At 41.2% G+C, this 19,654-nt stretch overlaps 1 protein-coding gene across 1 annotated transcript in view; it reads right to left on the bottom strand.

Moving 5' to 3' along the window:
- Nucleotides 1-19,654, bottom strand: part of LOC136250110 (zinc finger ZZ-type and EF-hand domain-containing protein 1-like) — a 20,190-nt gene extending 536 nt beyond the window's left edge. The window contains exons 1-30 of the mRNA XM_066042274.1: nucleotides 19,473-19,654; nucleotides 18,771-19,423; nucleotides 15,584-15,842; nucleotides 15,003-15,134; nucleotides 13,325-14,948; nucleotides 11,499-12,489; nucleotides 10,178-11,175; nucleotides 9,896-10,046; nucleotides 9,598-9,846; nucleotides 9,300-9,449; nucleotides 9,153-9,254; nucleotides 7,929-8,588; nucleotides 4,752-4,915; nucleotides 4,545-4,697; nucleotides 4,271-4,498; nucleotides 4,046-4,222; nucleotides 3,786-3,968; nucleotides 3,617-3,736; nucleotides 3,400-3,567; nucleotides 3,190-3,347; nucleotides 3,047-3,142; nucleotides 2,679-2,766; nucleotides 2,538-2,621; nucleotides 2,314-2,490; nucleotides 1,449-1,645; nucleotides 714-974; nucleotides 547-669; nucleotides 395-501; nucleotides 182-342; nucleotides 17-132 (exon numbers count right to left, since the gene is read on the bottom strand). Of these exons, the coding sequence (XP_065898346.1) occupies nucleotides 17-132; nucleotides 182-342; nucleotides 395-501; nucleotides 547-669; nucleotides 714-974; nucleotides 1,449-1,645; nucleotides 2,314-2,490; nucleotides 2,538-2,621; nucleotides 2,679-2,766; nucleotides 3,047-3,142; nucleotides 3,190-3,347; nucleotides 3,400-3,567; nucleotides 3,617-3,736; nucleotides 3,786-3,968; nucleotides 4,046-4,222; nucleotides 4,271-4,498; nucleotides 4,545-4,697; nucleotides 4,752-4,915; nucleotides 7,929-8,588; nucleotides 9,153-9,254; nucleotides 9,300-9,449; nucleotides 9,598-9,846; nucleotides 9,896-10,046; nucleotides 10,178-11,175; nucleotides 11,499-12,489; nucleotides 13,325-14,948; nucleotides 15,003-15,134; nucleotides 15,584-15,842; nucleotides 18,771-19,423; nucleotides 19,473-19,618 (8,876 nt within the window). The 5' untranslated portion in view covers nucleotides 19,619-19,654. The remainder of the gene's footprint in view (nucleotides 1-16; nucleotides 133-181; nucleotides 343-394; nucleotides 502-546; nucleotides 670-713; nucleotides 975-1,448; nucleotides 1,646-2,313; nucleotides 2,491-2,537; nucleotides 2,622-2,678; nucleotides 2,767-3,046; nucleotides 3,143-3,189; nucleotides 3,348-3,399; nucleotides 3,568-3,616; nucleotides 3,737-3,785; nucleotides 3,969-4,045; nucleotides 4,223-4,270; nucleotides 4,499-4,544; nucleotides 4,698-4,751; nucleotides 4,916-7,928; nucleotides 8,589-9,152; nucleotides 9,255-9,299; nucleotides 9,450-9,597; nucleotides 9,847-9,895; nucleotides 10,047-10,177; nucleotides 11,176-11,498; nucleotides 12,490-13,324; nucleotides 14,949-15,002; nucleotides 15,135-15,583; nucleotides 15,843-18,770; nucleotides 19,424-19,472) is intronic.

The raw sequence follows: 19,654 nt of genomic DNA, 5'->3' as shown, positions 1-19,654 counted from the left end.
TACACATGCTACCCACCTGTTTTTGGGCTGCTCTTTAACTGGAACATAGTTTCTCTTAGCCTCGAGGAATATTTGAGAAGCCTTATTATCTAGACCTAGTGAAATACTGACTAGTGCTACATTACTAATACCCTAAGGGAATATATCGATGACATGTAATGTAATAAAGTGACACACCCACCTTCTCCAGCCATGTGTTTAATCCTTCAGTAGTCAACATATCGATCAGGTGATCTTGAGCCACACCCCATTCTTCTGCTATATTTTCTACCAATAGGAATAGTTCTGTGAGAGCTCTGATGATCTCAGGAATTAGGGTATTTCCCTGTTGACTATCATCATCTAGGGATCACATGATAGTCGCATGACACACCCACAATATCACATGATGTACCATATTTCTTCAACATGCTTGTGTACAGTTGCCATAGTGGCTTAAGCACGGCCAGCTCCACCCTTTCTGTACTTCCACTGCTGCTTGCTGCAACTGGGGAGGCATGACTGCAGGACAAAACTGTGATGTCACATACTTCTATGGTAAACCACCTTGGCTGTAGCTGTATGTGCAACAACTCCATCAATAACTTGATGGTCTGTAACCGACGGCCACCAGTATGTTGACAGGCTACTGCAGACAACCAGGGCCATAGCTTCTTAAAGGGGAGTGGCCTGTGGTTGGCAATAAATAGAGTATGCCATGTGATGGGACTTACTGCTTTGTGGCCTTTTGAGATTGGCGTAACAGGTTGCTAAGCAACAAATAACCTGTATCAAACCTCCCAACTTGACTACCAAGTACAGTAAAGCTCCACCCCCAGTGATCAGATGATCCACCTGATGGTGACGTCACCTTATAATAGACAGTGTCACCAGGGACGATGTGTTTGGGCCAGGCAGCAGTGTTCTTGTAGGTCTTCACATGTTTACTGAACGACTCGTCACTTGATAACGTCAGCTCACCAGATATGCTGCACCTAGTGTAGTGATGTAATGAAATGTCATTAGTGTTGTGTAATATGGACACCTTCGGACCAACTAATAGCAGAGGAGGTACAACATTCATGTGAGCTAATACAATTTGTATAGAAAGTATCAATAAAAACTAGGTGTCAATCGAAAGATTTTCTTATGCGTAATTTAATAGTGCAGTACACCCAGTTGCTTGATGTTAGTGTACTATACACGGCAATTGGAGACGTCATCTCATAATGAAGAGTTTACCACATGAAATGGAGGACAAATGACAACGGAAAAAACCAAAAAAAAAACCCCAACAAAACAGCACTGGAAATTGTATTCAAGGTCTCCACAATCCCATAAAGCCATAAGTCAAAATACGTGATAGCACTTAGCTCATATCTCCTCTGAACCATTAATGTACTAAGGGACCTTAACTATATATGTCTGGATTACATAGATGTTCTCACATTAGCAGGTTATGTACTCACTTGGGGTCAAAGGTCACAACAAGGCTCGAGGCATTAGGTATGGTCACATGATCCTCAACGACATCATCAGACGAGAGAGGGTGTTTAGACTGACAACATTTGGTGCCCACACTGACCTCTCCCATACATTGTGCTGCTGTCAGGGACAGCTGTAGGAGCTCCATCTGTTCTCCACAACTAACTAATGACTGCAGGATCTGCAAGGGGAGGGGATGCATGTCATACCATATATAGTAGCACACAATAGTACTGTATTGCCTTAAATAGTGGCCAGTCTCAAATAATGGCCTGGTCTCAAATAATGGCCTGGGTAAAAAGTTGCCTACACGTTTATTTTGCTGAAGTAGCTTACACCCAGGCCACTGGGTCTGGGTGAAAGTTGCTCAAAAGAAATAAATTCCTGGGGCCACTATTCAAGACAATACGGTAATCTCTAGCTGTCACATTTCAAACAAATATTTAGCCTCAATGGTCCTCAATCAAATCACAGTAAAACTTGTCAGCACAATTTACTGAGTTTTTTTAAAGCAGTTGGCAGCATTACGCAGCTCACTTTGTACATAAATGACGGGATTTTCAATTTGGTTAGTTTAGACAGGTGACCTTATTTATAGTGACCATGTTAGAATAGAAAAGGTTTTACTGCATTTTCACAAAAAAAACCCACTCTCTAAATGGTGTTCAAACATGACTGCACAAAGACAGTCCATGCCGGTCACTGCTAGATTTACCCAAACTCATAGTCAACTACATACAATCTATAATATCCCACTAGGGACCTGCAAGGAGGGTACTGAAAGGCTGTTAATCTGACAAACCAGTCTAACAGGTTACCGTCACTAGCTTGAGAGGTAACCACACCCACCTTATCAGCAGTGCCACTAGCTTGACACCTGACTAACAAGTCCAACAAGCAGAACAGTTGCATGATACTGATTCCTCCCAACACACGACAATTCAAGGGGCAATCACTTCCCTGCCACTGGGCTAACACGCTAGCCAGTAGCTGTCGACTGTGAAGAACCACAAGTGCCTTGTTGACCTGCAATGACATCATTACAACACAGAGGGTGTGTGGCTCAGTCACACCTTCAACATTTCTTCTCTTGTGGAGGGTGTGTCATTCTTCAGCTCCGTCTGCAACAGTTCATGCGATTCATCCTTGTCCTGTTGCTATAGTAATGATACAACACCCACTGATAATGACATGATATACAACATGATTCTAACCTGACTATCTTTCTTAGTTCCACTAGCCCCTCCTCCCATCAGCTGCACCTTCAGTGAAGAGTTTGACTCCTCTGCTGCGGTCATGTTCCTGCAGCCAAACATAGAAGTACGCAATGAACTATGTAATTATCTCATATTGGGTTCTATTCATGTGTACTTTAAAAGGGTGTGAGTTTGTAAAGGGAAACTGAAGGCTTATGCAACAATGACATGTGGCAGTCACCAATTTGTCACTAATGGTATTTGTGTTTATCAAACAAGTGCATATTTCTGGGGCCACCAATGTGACCACGAAGGACAGGACAAGGAGCTTATGCATGTAAGCTCTGGGTGTCAACTTGACATCCTTTGGGATAGTAGTAGCTCACTTGAGGTCTGTAGTTATGGCAGTGAAGAGCAACACTCCATTATCGTTGGCACTATCTTGTATCTGTTGAACCACTTCTTGTACTGATGCCGGCTCCCTACATCATGTGATCAACATGTGCTCCACTACAATATTCTGCCTTACCAGTCCTTAGCTTTCGTCACTGCCTCTTCATTCGGCTTGAATGCTCCATCATCATAGCAACCCTGTACTAGTTCCATCCATTTCTCAAGGTTCTGTTCAGCTAGCTCGTACATGGCCCTCAAGATGGCTGCTGAGCAATTGAACACTTCCTGCATGTTCTGTATAGCTTGCAGGTAAAGGGGGAGTGGCTCCAGTGATAGCTTGGCTTACCGAGATGATCTCCTTGACATTGTCAGGCACGCCAACTAATGGATCATTCTCTTTGATGGATGATGACCGTACCATGGGGGCTGTCTGAGTGGAAGTCCCCTCTTCTGACTCTGACGAGGCCACAGTGGCATCATCGTTACTGGGGTGATATACGTGCACACCAAGCACCTGATGATGGAATCACATGATCAGATTAACATTGTCTATATAACTATACCTCAAGGTCAGAGAGAAGCCATTTCTGACTCATGTGAGTTGGCAAACTAGCTAATCGGACAATAGTCGGTAGAACATTAGCATCCAATATTGCTCTTATGACTTCCCTTCCTTTACCATCCTGCAAACAATATAACCATATCCACCCACTATCAGCCACACACCCTAACCTGCAGGATGAGGTACAGGCTCTTCAGCAATAAACTAGTCATCCAATTGAGCTCTACAGCTTGAAGGGATTTGTCACTTCTCTTAACAACAATGTGATTTAGTAGACGTAGTATGTGACTGAGTTGTGAAGTGTTAGCACATCCTGCTAGGGACTTTGTCATCTCTAGGTCTTTACGAGGTACCTAAAGCAACAATAACATACAGTGTGACATCACTAGTAAGTAGTGACACAATGTGACAAAACTAGTGACATACTCACCACGCTGACAACACGAGATGACAAGTTAACAATGGTAGCTGATTGGATAGATGACAGATCCGTGACAACGGCCTTACCATCCTCTGAGCCAGTTACCTCAACAACACATCCAATCCTCAGCAAATTAGGGAATCCCCCTGTTACCATCAGACCAAATAAGGAAGACAATTCCACCTTCTGAAGGGATAGATCAGATGGTGGACCACATGACATGACATGACCTACCCGAGGGACATTAAAGCAGTCGCTGATTACTATGGTAACCACATTCTTCCAGGCAGTCACTTCACTCAGTATGTTCAACACCTCAGCAACAGCTGCTGCACCACTGAAGTCAGACTTCCTGAGGCAGTCAGCCCCGAGGCTAAAGAAGTGTCGTACTAGGGAAACCCCTGCTGTGACTTCACCAGGAGGATCACATGACTCAACCTTGCTAATGATCTTATCACCATCCTATAATGACATCATCACTAGATCACATGATCCATAAGAGGCATACCTGTGGCTGTAATTTGCTGATATACCTTGCAAGCAATAGGATTGCTTGTAGCTGCTGTTGTGGATTAATGTCAACAGAGTGGCTTACATTCAGAAGTACAGGCAGTAACCGGTCCACAAGAAATACTCGTGATGCACTGCTCCAACTGGACAGCTGCAAGGGTTGTAGTTCATTAGGGGTGTATGGCTAGCATGTTTGCAGACTTACCGACGACTCGTTGGGTATAATAGATGCTAACAAGCCAAGAATTTTCTCCAATGAGTGAAATGAGAAATGTTTCTCAGCCTCGCCAAAGTGTTTCCTTGTTTCAGGGTCAGTGGATGTGTCTTGAGATGTCACACTGTGTAATGACTGTAGTGTGGTACGCTGATCTGCAAATGGTATCATTCATTGTTTAAGGAACATCACTATAGCAATAACTACTGGTAGTGTGTCATGAGGACCAAGAAGTCGGTGCACCACACCAGTGTGCTATTAACGGTAACACAATAATCCATTTTCACACAATCTAAAGTATTCACAGTATGGCAATGAATACTAAGAGCTGTACAACATCCAGTATCTTTAGGGAGGCCTTTAGTACTTCATGGGAACCCAAACCATACTGTTTATTCTTATTATAAGAATGTGCTTTTATAGCAACCACTATGCTACAATGATGTGAAAAATAGAAAGATTTGCTGTGCGATTGTCAACTGGTACAGTCAGTTCGTGTTCACCTGATCCCCCACCAAATACAGTGATATACATGTGCTCATTTCCAATGGTTCTGTACCCGAACAAGCATGTTTTTATGTTGTAAAATTGCCTATACTAAACCTGTGGGATGCTTTTAAAGTCTCATAACTCACTTGTTTTGCCCATATCAAAGCACTTTTTTGATAAACAGTTCCAGTGTTTAAAGGGCTTCACAGAACTACTAAATATTCGGGCAGTTGGCCCATGTAACAAGAGTTATTAACAAGAAATGAGGGCTAGGTGAATGTGAACAGACTACAGTGATATCTTAAGTTTTAAAGTTTGCATCTCTCCTTAAGCGAGGCATTGTTACTTGGGTTAAATAATTACCTAGTATTGATGGAATCACAGCAGTGAAACATTGCCTATTTCTATGATGCATAGCATTGTGTCCATTGTATGTAGAAACAATGTTTTCCCCATTAGGTAGACTTTCTACATGCTGAAAACAAAATCACTAGAGTTTTCTGCCTTCTTTCTGCTTTACAACACAGCAAACTGTATACCATTGCGATGCTAACAACCTAAATACAGTGGAACCTGTCTATAATGGTCACCTTGGGACCAGATATATCTGGCTTTTATATACAGGTGGCTGTTATAGAGAAAACCTGCATAAGGTGGTCTGCAGCACTTTAGTAGCTATGACCGTTATAAATGAGTAAGAGGCTCGCGCCAACCGCAATAAAGTAATAATTTTGGGTAGTCTTTATACAGAAAGGGTAAGGTGAGCTTGTTATGAATGTTGGTTATAGCTACTGAATACATTTAAGTAATGAAGCCTGATAATTGCGCATTAATTGAAACGGTGCCGTGGTGCCCTCAACAAACCACCATAAAAGGAAGCGACCGCTATACGAAGGATGAAGTTATGTATACAATGATTCATAGGCGAATTCTTGGTTGGCTGTTATACGCGTTAGACAGGTGACCGCTTAATGCAGACCACCATGCATACATTTATATGGGAAAATATTTGGGACCTCGTGACCATGGCCGTTATGTAAAGGTGACCGCTTAATCCAGGTGACCGTAACACAGGTTCCACTGTATTACTCATAATAAGAATAAATGGTACAGTTTAGGCTCCTGTGAAGGTTTCTTACCTTGGTTTCAATATATTTTAATGGACACTAGATGTTGCACAATCGCAATTAGAATTATTAACCACCACATTCCTTAGTCCTTATGTGAAAATGGGCTATTTTCACGCATACGTAGCTTTATGATACCTTCTTCAAACGGGACATTACTGTGGAATTCCCTCCATTTTCAGTAGTAGTCCACATACCATATTTGAAAAAAATTGTCTCCGCAATTCCCAGGTACAAGCTCTCACAAAGTTTAAGTAAGATTTTTTTTGATTACACATTTACAAAAATAAAATACATATACATTGTACATTATCCAATTGCTTTAACATAGCAAAATCTCTGCTTTGGTTTGAAACTTGATAAACAGTTACAGAGGTAATAACAATTATGAACTATTACATGAAAAGACCAATTTATTGCCACTTCCAGAGAAAACAGCTAACGGGAACACACTGATATTTAGCCTGCAGTTAGTCTACCCATCACTCAACATTTTTGCAGTTGGGAATGAATTGGAGTAACAAGTTATAAAACCTAAACATGTCTAATAAACGTGCAATGGAGATACTCAAATAGAGCAGTCACCCCATAGAATATTCAAAACACACAACTAGCACATGTCTCTCATGCAGTCCTGTGGCTTACTGATTGAATTAATGTTAACTTAGTGTTACATTGACTCAATGATACCATCAAGATGATTTTTATAAACCAGGGATGATATCTTAACGACATCTTTGCACTACATTGACTCAATGATACCATCAAGATGATTTTTATAAACCAGGGATGATATCTAACGACATCTTTGCACTACAAATGACTGTTGTGACCTAATTTGTTTAGATACCTACTCACATGTACTAAATTTTTGAGGGATGAAACTTTCGTGAAATTGTGTAAAATCCGATTTTTACGTTTTTTAATTCACAAAAGTCTAGAAAATAGATTTGGTAAGATAATTACTATGTGTATAATAAACCTGAAACATTTCACAATTATATTTTAAAGAAGTTATGATTACTCGCGAAAGTTTCGTCCTTCGAAAATTTCCAGCTACACGGTATCTGTTGCATTTTAAATACCTCATTAATGACTACACATTACAGCATACTTATTTGCTTGGTTGAATGTTGCACCCTAAATAGTCCCCACATTTGAATAGTGGTTGCCCTTACATGGCTATTATTTGAATCAAAAATCCTCCATTGTTCTAAGGAGGGTAGGTACACTATCCTGCAGTATTATTTTCAGTAAAGAAAAGTAATAATCGCTTTACATCATGTATCTAGAGGTCATACCTTTCATTTGTAGTTTCCTTTTAGCCTATAGTTCACATCATAGTGAAATGTACTAGAGCTACCACTAAACATGAAGTAAGTACATTCATACTCTGCTTATAACAACAATTGTTGTTGAATAGTTGTTGTGCTACATCAATTTTTGACACTAAGCTAATAGTAGCCGTGGCATTTAATCAAGTAAAGTACGGTAATCTAAAGTATGTTACTGTAAGAACAGTAGCTCACAACTTTGTAATATCTTAGCTGACCTTGTAGTGTCACTGAACTACTGCTGTTACTATCTCCTTTTGCTACTATGCTCGTACTATCAGTTGTAGTTGTTCTGGTATCAGTTGTGGTTTCCATGGTATCAGTTGTAGTTGCCATGGTATCATTTGTAGTTGCTGTGGCATCAGTTGTGGTTGCCATGGTATCAGTTGCAGTTTCCACGATATCACTTGTAGTTGCCACGGTATCAGTTGTGGTTGCCGTGGTATCAGTTGGGGTTGCCGTGGTATCAGTTGGGGTTGCCGTGGTATCAGTTGGGGTTGCTTTGCTTTTATCACCATCAGTTGCATCGATAGTGTTGTCATTTGGACTACCATCAACTTGGTTACTGTCTCCTTGACTACTATCATTCTTTTTCACATCACCTTGGGCACTGTCTCCTTTACTATCTCCTTGCTTACCATCTCCCTGGCTACCATCATTCTTTTTCACATCACCTTGGGCACTGTCTCCTTTACTATTATCTCCTTGGTTACCATCTCCCTGGCTACCATCATCTTGACCACTCTCCTTATGATCGTTCTCTTCATCAGCTTTCTCAGCAGCCGCTTTAGCTGCTGCTTCAGCTGCTTTAGCTGCTGCTTCAGCTGCTGCCAATGCTGCTGCTTGCTTTTCTTTCTCCTTAATCATTGCTGTATTATCTGTGGATAACAGAACTGTGTAATCTTAGTGTGATGTATTAGTGTGGTTATTAATACTACAGTAGACCCTCAGTTATGTGAACCCCATGCAATGATAAGTGTTCGGGTAAATGTTAGCTATTCATTTATACACAGCTAGCTCTGTTAAACTTTCTAATAGAACATACAATTATCATAATCCATCTGCTGCTGGGTCATGACAGTCTTGTGGCAGATATGATCTCTGAATACAACTAACTAGCTTCATTATTAGCATATATGTCATGAGCCTATAGTTGCTTACACCGGTAAACATTTGCAGAGAAGTGGTAATTACAGAGCATTAGTACAATGTGTCAACAATAACACTAGGGCTGTGTGATACCTATATGACACTCAATAATCGATATATCTTATCTAGACTGTTTGATTAGAGCTGTATGTTCTATTGGAGTAATTGAACTGGTTCACTGATCCATGCTTGCCACTTTTAATGTATCAAACTAACTGTTTTTCCAGCTCACATGACACAAATCTTCTTAAAAGTTACTGTTTTTGGCATAGTAACCATGGTAACCAACATACCTGCTGCTCCACACAGACTAGCCCTGAGGCAAAATGTCAACAACTTCAAACAGCTCAGGTGTATGTTGACTGCAGACTGACGGTAATCCTGGTTGCTAGTGGCTACAATAATGTGGATCACACGATACATACCATTATTATACTCACTTGATCTCTTGGTTGCTAAGGTGCCGGATATGTTAAGACACAGTGAGCTGAACAGTAGGAAGGCATGTTGATGATTGTAAGTCCTGATATTGGTCAGTTTGCCCGGCTTGAGTATTGAGTTGTTCTCTAGTAGCATGCCTTCTGACTCCTCTGTAAAAGGGTTACCAGGTAACAGGTTGTAACAAATGTTACCAAAACCAGCTAGTGTTATAAGTACAGTTTCATGTAGTAGGGGAGAATTGTTTAAGCCAAGAGGTACTTGTCCTAGTGATGTACGCACACACGCACATGCACACACCTGGATTAGTAGAGTAGTATGGACTGCGCTTGTCATTTAGTGGTTGAAGTGTCAAGGGGTAATAAGTCCACTGGTCCCCTAGTCCACCATCAGCTCGGTAGCAGCCCAGACATAAGTCATAATCTTCTCTAGTGTTACTATGAAATCGATGGGACCATATTAACATACGGCAACCATCACAGATGAAGCGACCCAGACGGATAAAGTTATGTTCTGGCTTGTGGTCATCAGGACGACTGCCAGTACCATCTGTAACAAGCCAATCAAATATGTCAGAATAAAACCAATCATATCTCACCATTAAAACATGTTTGACAAAGATCACAGTTCTCGCTCACTTCTAGTGAGCGATACCATTGGCTGCTTATCCGGGCACCACACCCATCACAGGTTACCATGATTACATTAGGAACAACATGTATTGCTGTAACCAGGAAGTAGTGTAGTTCCTGAGGGGGTCAATAGCATGTGATTAAACTCTGTGTGTGTGCGTGCACATTTGTGTGTAAGTGACATCGAAACTTTATTGAATACAGTTAAAAATTTCCTTCCCCCCCCACACACACACACATTTTCATACTTTCTGGGGATCAAAGTCTTTGAAGTGTTCCAACACTTTATTGAAGCTCTTCAATTCCAATAGCATTTCTTTCATCTGTGACTGCATTTGGTAACGCTCCATCAATTCAGTTTCCATAGGAAACACATCTATCTTCTCTGTCGGCTTGAATGATGTAATGGATGTCTCTAAGAACAACTCGGGCAACTGCTGCTCTAAAATGAACAGATTATCATACTCTTGCCAGTTCATGTCTAACAAGTGTAGCAGGTAACTCTTGATCAGGTAGTAAGATGGAGGGAAAGTGCCACTGGCATCTTGTGAACGGCAAGATCTCACCGCATCAATCAATCTTGTTAACAGCACATAGTAAGCCTTACGAACCTCATTTTCTATTTCTAGACCACACCCATCTAGTTTAGAAGCATAGTGCGGTGGAAAACTCTTCTGCAATGACAACAGTTGCTGTAGAAACACAATAGCTGGCAGCTGGAAGATGTTTGGCAGAAACACTCTCAGAAAATCAGCACTGAAGATGAACACATGAGCAATAGTTTTTGCTCTTTTGTGACGATACTGTAGCAATGACTGGACTTGGTCCTTAGTAATGCGTTCATCCTTCACAAAATCCAGCACCATCTTAATTGAGGGATCCATTTCTTCAGAGCTTTCTTCAATAATTGACACTTGGTGGGTTAACTTGTTAGACTTCCCATCAAATGATCCCATCTTACGCCATTGGACGGATTTGCGTAACCAACTGGACCTTGACGATGGAGATACCTGTTGTATATTAGCACCAGTTACCTTAGTAAGGCCGGAGAATTTCAGTAGAAAAATGGCCTTCTCATAACAGGCAATAATTGGAGCATCTTCATTGACTGGATCAGAGCTACTCTCCCCTTCGTGCTCCTCTACAACTTTACGACGAGCCTCAACTAATTCTCGCCTCATGTCTTGTGCTATCTGATATGCCTTCAGTAACTGTGGAGACAGCTTGGATGGCATCATAGCTGTCACTATAACAACAACAACCATACTAACTAAAAATAGCATACAATAATAACACACAGTGACAATATAGAGGGCAATTCACATTACTCAATGTCTGATTACCACACACACACACACACACACACACACACAAACCCTTGGCTATACAACTGTCCACACATAGTGACTTTAGAGTTGTTAGTTCTATTAGACTAGTTGATCAAAACTTAGTAAGTAAAAAAATGACCTTGTTTATTCCAGGCCGTCAGCTTGCACCTTGGTTCAGATAGCCAATGGTACACACAACACAAGCTATAGATCATCATACACAGTTAAACTTTATACTTACCAAAATCTGACACTTCCTCACGAAGGTCTTGGCAGTGCCAAATGAGAGAGGCAAAAATGGCGTTAACGGCTTTATCAACATTTTCACCACCATATTGTGGTGGGAGTTGACCTGTCTGTCCTTGACGACACTGCTCTAGCAAAGAACATGTTGTTTCTCCTGTTGTCATGTCAACCAAGTAGTTATTCAGTCTTGACTCACTGGGTGTAGTAGAGTGGGCACCAGATAGAGATCTTGTTAACTTGCCAACCTGGTAACCACCTCGGAATAGTGTCTTCCACACGTCGCTGCGTAATAACACCTCTTCCCCTTCTTGTTTAGCTTTGTCCTTGTCATCGGTAACAGCTGGCTCGGATAACGCTGAACTGCACACTTGCCCTAGTAATCGTGACAATGACAGGTGCAGGTCAAACAGCCAATGAAAACTCTTCTTAAGCTTGCTGTAGACTTTAATACAAAACCGGTATCCCCACTCAGTGTTGCTGCTGTCTGACTCAAATGAGAACGATAATTTACCACCTGTAAACTCCAAGCTTTTTGGCCAGTTGTCTGACCCCGCTTTACCATGGCAACGCTGTGTATTCCCCTGGGGAGTAGTAAACGTCAACACATCACAATCAACCTCAGTCGTACACCGAGTGTCAAACTCTATGACCAGCCGAGATGCTTCATCAAAACTGTAGTCTTGTGAGATCTTTGTGCTATTGTGATAGTTGTGTGGAGATTCAACAATAACAACGTCTATTATGGACTCTGAGTCCGCCCCACTTGTCTCCAGCCCCATACTCAGTTCCGGGGTCGCTGATATCAACTTGTTTATGGCTGTTACTAATGGAAACAGGTTACGCATGATGTACGGCTGTACCTCAGTGAATTGTAACAGAGGGTTGAGCAGGTATAGTAACTGTGGCAACACTGTTGCTAATAGTGACTGCTGCAGGTGGTTAATGGCTGCCATTTTGTCATCATGAGTCTCAACTTTTTGTAGCACCTACCAAATAAAGAACACATAATATAACATGCATGGTCATTACAGTGATATCAGTAAAACGTAATTTACTTTAACAAAAAAAAACATTATCAGCACAGCGGAACCTCAGTTATCTGAAACCCTTGGGACCAGGGGTGGTCCATAAGTCTGTCCATATCTCTGAAACCGTGTAATAGTATAAAGAACACTGGTAAAAATATCTGTATTATTCAACTACCCTAATAGAACAGTCATTACTCTAGTCTCATTTCTGTAGTCCGGTTAAACAAGATTCCAGGTCCGGATAACTGAGATTCCACTGTACTTGCTATACAGCAGACATTTGGGAAAATTAAATTTAACCACCTTGTGTGAATTTTGATCAAATATCCCATCACTCCTAGAGACGTTACAATAGTAGAACAGAAAATGTTATCAAATAAAATTACTCTAGAACTATGAAAGCCTTAAAGAGCCACTGGCCTGATTATTATTCATATAAGGCATGGATCTAATAGGAAACTGTCAAATTGATTGTGTGTGTTCACATGTGTGCAAATGTGTGTAGGCGTATGCGTAATGACTGGTGTTATCTCAAAATTTATGGTCTTTGAACTTAAAACCCTATTTGATCACCTGTGACATGCCACAAACACCGAGAAAATGGTACAGTATGTTCACAACAAGCTTAGGTGTGTCATGAACAATCTGAGGATATGACATGCCACAAATACCCTGAGGATATAATATGCTCCATGACATGCATATGTCAAGAGCACCCTAAGGATGTGATATGTTAATGCCATGATCACCCCCTGAGGACATGACATACATCTTAACCTGAGGCATTAATCACCTTAAGGCACTGATCTGCCAGTTGAATGACATACTGGTTAACAAGTGGGGCTTGACATGCCTCCTGCCCTTCCCAGTTCTTGTGACACCAAAAGAGCAGGGTTGCTTGTAATGACCCTAGCAACTGAACCAGGTCTGAGCAACGAGCTGTCTCCATGGACATTGCATCACGTGTTGCTATGGTGATGATGGTCTTGAGGATGGCCAATACTTCAGAATTGTTCTTATCTGTCACTGGTAATCCTAACAATGAGTTAGGGTCCTGACTACTGAAGTGGATACAAAGAGCCTCAAACTTCAGCCACCATGAAGTGGGCAGTTCCTCAGACATTACACTATCCAACATGGAGATGAGGTATGTTCTACGTGCAGCAGAGTCTGGGAAGAACACAACAATCCCATCACGGATGATGTCATGAGACAATTTCTTAGTGACATCATCAACGACATCATCATCTTGTTTATCCATTACTGAACACAAATGAGACAATACCTCAGTTGCTATGTTGTTGTCTTTATCACTATTTGAAGCAGGTTTCCTCTTAGCCTCGAGGAATGGAAGACAACAGTGCAATAATTGTAAACACTTCACTGCCACTTTCTGACCAATCAGCTGCTGGTACAGTAGCCACACCTCCTGCAGTGACAGCTGCTCTACCTCCAAATGAGCCTCAACCGATAATGTCGTGTCCATTTGACTACGGGATAGCCGTCGCCATAGCACCTGACGATCCTGTGCTAGGCCAACTAACATGGACAGCATGACCTCAACAACACTGCTACTGGCAACAGGCTCCCCAGAGGGTGGTAGAGGGGAGGACACAGGCAGATGTTCACTGTACCACAATTCTTGCTCCGTAAACATGTAGCCATACAACTGCACACAATGGATGCTCGCATGATCTGCAGACTGATCTGACAAAAATCGTATCACCAGCAACTTGTCTGGTTTTGCTGTTGCTATGGTAACCTCAGCAGTGTGAGTATCAGTGTCTATCGTGAAGTGGATGGCAGCTTTTAAAGTAGCTGTGTCCTCTTTAAGATCTAATGCTTCTAATTGCTGCACATCATCAGGTGATGAAGCAGTGAACACATATCCCTCCTTGACACCATTATCACCGGCAGGAACTTTAATAATCAGTTTGTGCACCTCAAACTGGGCTCCATCTTTATCCTTGATAACAACCACCATGTCTGTCTTCCCGCTCTTGCTGTTGTATGCTGTACCAGAGTTCATCTGATTGGATAAAATCTTTTCTGCTTGGTCATCATTTCCTCCAGAGCAACTAGAAATGATCACCTTCAGCTGGTCAGCATGTGCCTGCCGCTTCTGTAGTAACACCTCATCCAATGAATGCAGGAGACTAGCCACACCCATTATTTGGGTGGGGTCAGCTTGTAGTAGCCTAAGTGTGTGTAGAATATTGTTCATGTTTCCACTAGCAACAGAGAAATAGAGTAACATTTCAAGGGACTTTACATTATGGGATGTAGCTTGGTCATCAAGGTTACATAGAGTATCCAGGAAACGACTCATTTCCTCTAGCACAAATGAGGACAGAAAATCTGGTCGCTGTGATGATGATGATGATAATATCAACGGTTTCAGCTGCTGAAATGCCATACTAGGGGATCATGTGATAAACACCATGGTAACTAAGGGGCGTATCATCACTTACTGTGATTGGCTAATTAGCGTGTCTTTCAGGGTGGGTGACACACTTAATGACATTTGTGCAGTAGACGCTAACATCGACAAGTGCCACACAACCAAAGTGTCCATTACTTGCGGCTTCTTTTCTTCGACAAACCTGCAGTGAATCACACCAAATAATATTGCATAGAGAGTGTATCTAACTGGAATACATTCAGTGAACACACTGTGGTAAGTAACACCTCAGTCTGCTCTCAGAACAAAGGCAAATAAAGGCTCGACCTTATCAACAGTACTCTATATCAATAGAGGGATTAATTTGATCAAAGGTGAGCTCAACTCATTGTGTGTGTCAATTTAGTTATACTCTTAGTATTTATGAACTCATGATTACATGATCCAATACCGTATAGCCTAAATATTTCGAGGGGCAAATATTTTGAAGTTGAGCAATGTCACAGATTTACAAACACTCCCAAAATGTATTAGACTATATGGAGGTCTAAATATTTCAAGGCTAAAGTTTCGCTGATAGCCCCCAAAACAGCAAAAATCTCCCCCCTCAAAATATTTAGGCTATACGATAATATATCACTGCCCACTTACTTGCATCCCTTAACTGAGATTCCTCTGATTCGCGTATCGCACCCATCACTATGGCAACCTTTGATACTCAGCTGGACGTAGCGGAAGGCCCTGATTCCCTTAGCAACAACAAATTTCCCCGTTAAATTACGAGGTACTTCTAACTCCTTTAGGTCTCTAAGGTTACCCTCACTATTGCCAACAAGAACAGCAAGTTTCTTGGGCATGTAGCTGTCATCTGATTGGTTAACTGTTATTGCCAGTTCTTTGATCATCACACCTACATGACATCATATGATGTAATACAAGATTTCTCCCTGCTGCACACAATATACATCACCCCACATTCACACTGTCCCAGGTTACTTTCAACATGGACTAGCCAACCCATGTCAGCCCTCACACAAACATGAGCTGAGAATTCCATGCACCAGATAATGAATTATAGCAAGCACACAATGTATTATGTATTATCAGCCACATACCTTGTTTATGCGCTCAATGAAACAGTAACTTCAAGAGTAGAACTATCTGAAATAAGCTGTACAATTGACATGTTTAAGCCAGTAAGTATTTCTTTGGCCTGGAACATCACTGCATAGGCATAGGCCAAGCGAAATTGTCATGAAAGCATGGTACATATAATAGCCATACCGGGATTTCAGTTCCGTTTGAAAATTGAACTGTTTGTGTGATGACATTAAAACATCGTGGTTATATTGTCATGTAAACCACATGGAACTGATCCCTGGTATGGGTTAGAACACAGGAAATACTGGACTATTATCCTCCCAAAACCTCAAAAAAAACAAAAAACACTCCCCCTTGAAACTATACAGTACAATAAGCACCTTTGCCAATTAATCTTTCTACGGATGATAGCCAACATAAAGCCATGATGCATTACAAAACTTGAATGGTAGTGGAGAAAGAAATGGAACTCAAAGGAGGATAAAGGTCTATGATACACGCATTGTAGCTGCTACATTTGGCAAAAAAGCACGTCTCAAGCCAAAATGACATTGAACAGTGAAGAAATCAAGTCCATAGCCATAGACGAATTATGCTTGGCTGGCAGTAAGTCATTTTGTCACATAGTATATTGAAATCAGTTAAATAAACATGTATGGAAACTTGTTGAAAGGGTTTGTAAAGGTATTGTTGGATTTGATAATGCCTAACATGATACTGCCAAACTGTTCTGAAAGAAATTAAAGTTACTTTTTGGGTGATATTACCTCCATGATCCCTACTAATAAGTTCAGGCCAAAATTAATTCAATTAATGATCATGTGATTTTTGTCATTACTGTGTTTTACATGTCGGTTGTCAGTTGAACAAAAATTCTGAATGGGACTCGCATGAAAACCAACCAATGATGGGCAGCCACACACACACGCACGCATGCATGCACACACGCACGCACGCACGCACACACACACACACACACACACACACACACACAGATTCCTCATTCAGATGTAACCATTTCAATCACTTCTAATGTAAAGTTTGGACACACATGAAATGATATTTTCATGTACTCATGCACATGTAGCTAGCATATACTGGTTATTTTTGCAGACGTCTAACTTTTGCGTATTTTGTGAGGCATATGAATATCGCAGAATATTATCGAGTGAATGTGAAAGCTATGTAGCTGCATAACCAGCAGTGAAAAATTCTGCAAATAAATGAAACAAACAAAAAGAAATTAATGACCATTTGCCTTGACATTTAACTTTTCTGATTTGTGGAAAATACAATACATGACTACCACTTCTGCTGACTAAAATTTTACTCATAATCCCAAGAGCTATTAGAGTGGTATAGATATGGTCATTATGTGCACTTTGTGAGAAAAGCATCAAACTTGGCACAAAGACTGTGCTCCCAATGACGTTAATTTTATTTTTGGATATAGTGCAGGGTTTTTGATAAGTATTTCAACTCTTGAGTCAAATTGGCCCAACCCACACATTTGCTGCTCCACCAGTATTATACCACTGGGCCAATCAGCTTATGTTTTGTGCTGGAGCAAAAGCTATGAGTTGTGTGGATCATTTTGTGTTCACACTGGGCCATATTGCCTTATCAAATACCCCTGATATAGTGCCATCACATGTTTGACCTTTGGTGACCTTTATGGCCATTTTTACATTGAAAATTCATCATTTTTGTCTTAAACTCCCTGAGGCATTATTTTACACCATTAAACATTGTTTCAAATTAAAGGCCTTGTTAAAAGAAACAACTCGGTTTTATTTCATTCCTAAGTTATGACAAAAAATGATCATAACTTTGGAATGGAATGAGCTATTGACTTCAACAAAAGCCAAGTTGTTGCTTTGATTAATTTATTTATTAAGGCTTTACAGCACAAGTGCTGAAGGTCTGTAGGACACCTGGTGCTACAGCCTGTTCAAAGTTGTTACATAAGGTGTGTTTGAAAAGGTGGAGAAAGGAGAAAAAATCCATGACTGGACCTCGAACCTGCAGCCATCCGATTAACACTTTTTGAACGCTTACAGGAGTCTGCCAGGCAGTCAGGATGTTTTCTCCTTGCCAATTTCAAGTATATATATATATATATCCTCTAGAGAGTGACTTATCTCAAAGTACCCCTTGTGGAACCAAATGGACATTAGTTTATTTATTAAGGCTTTACAGCACAAGTACTGAAGGTCTGTAGGACACCTGGTCCTACAGCCTGTTAAAAGTTGTTACACAAAGTGTGTTTGAAAAGGTGGAGAAAGGAGAAAAAATTTGGATGACATTATAACAGTGACTCAGGGAGATAGATAGAAATGATAATTTTTCAGTATAAAATGGCTACAAAGGTCAGCAAAGGTCAAGTCTGCAATAGCACTATAAATGAATGTCATTAGGAGTACCATTGACATGGAAAGCTTCATGCTTTTCTCAAAAATGATACAACTTTCACACTATGCCACTCTACTAAGCATTTTGTAATCAACACAAATATAAGTGTGTTCTAACATCATAAGCCATACAGAGTGGTTCTACTAAGGGGCTATGTAAATAAGGGGAATTGCCCACACATTGATGTCGCCAACCAATATGGCAGCTGGGAATGCATATGTTGTTAAATTCCTTCACCCCCATACTCTCTCCATGCAGGGGATTACCACAGGGACAGCTTCCATGTTGTATACAATCCCTATTTGGTCAAATACAAGTTAGTTACCTGGTAGCATGTGAAACCTGATCCAGTGGCGTCGTGGTGACCCATTGGATTGCCAATAAGTGCTAGAGTTGCTGTCAAGGAGATTGTCGATACTCTTCTCACTGGAAGAGACGGTTATTTTACTATAACACTTTTTAATGTCCATTAGTTGCTGCCCATGTTCGTCACCAGGTTTATCCTGTTCTTCATCGGTCTTCTTCCAGTTAACATAGCGGCTATGAACCAGCTTCTCCCGTAATGAGAATTGTGTCAAACTAGCCTCGTAACCTGGCAAGCTCAGCAAGTCGCTAGCTGCTTTGTTACGCTGTAAGAACTGCATCAACTGTGATCCCATGTTGTTATCTGTCTTGCCCTTCTCACCATATACATCCACTGCCCCAGGGGCTATGATACAAGGACTACATGCTTGTAGTATACTACGTGATGAAGACTCTTGCAGTGCACTGACTAGGGCTGAACACTGCAACTGCCCACTGCCATAACGATCCACAGAATTGAAAAAGTCAACAGCATTCTTCCGGGTCACACCAAACCCCACTGCCTCCTCTGCAAACTGAAGTGATGACACTACAGACTCATTGTTCCTTATCAAGCCTCGTAACCATGTCAACAACTGATCCCTGTGTCTCAGTACTTCTCCTTCCACTGGTTCACTACACACATCACGTGATACTATGGATTACGACGAACCGCCACACGTACCTGCTACTCCCTAGCGATTGCTGCAGCTTCGCGTTGTCCAGTAGCACAGAAAGATCAAATGGTTTAGTAGATGCCAACGGCTCATCGCTCGAATTAGCTGTTTCTATCGGCTCCGTACAGTCCTCAAGCGACTCCGCGTTGCCCATCCTGCTGCCTGAATGTAATAGAATAACACTACTTCC

This window comes from Dysidea avara, chromosome 3 (assembly GCF_963678975.1).
Source record: "Dysidea avara chromosome 3, odDysAvar1.4, whole genome shotgun sequence".
NCBI lineage: Eukaryota > Metazoa > Porifera > Demospongiae > Dictyoceratida > Dysideidae > Dysidea > Dysidea avara.
Note: the sequence above shows the minus strand (reverse complement) of the source record. Positions and strands in the feature narration are given on the sequence as shown.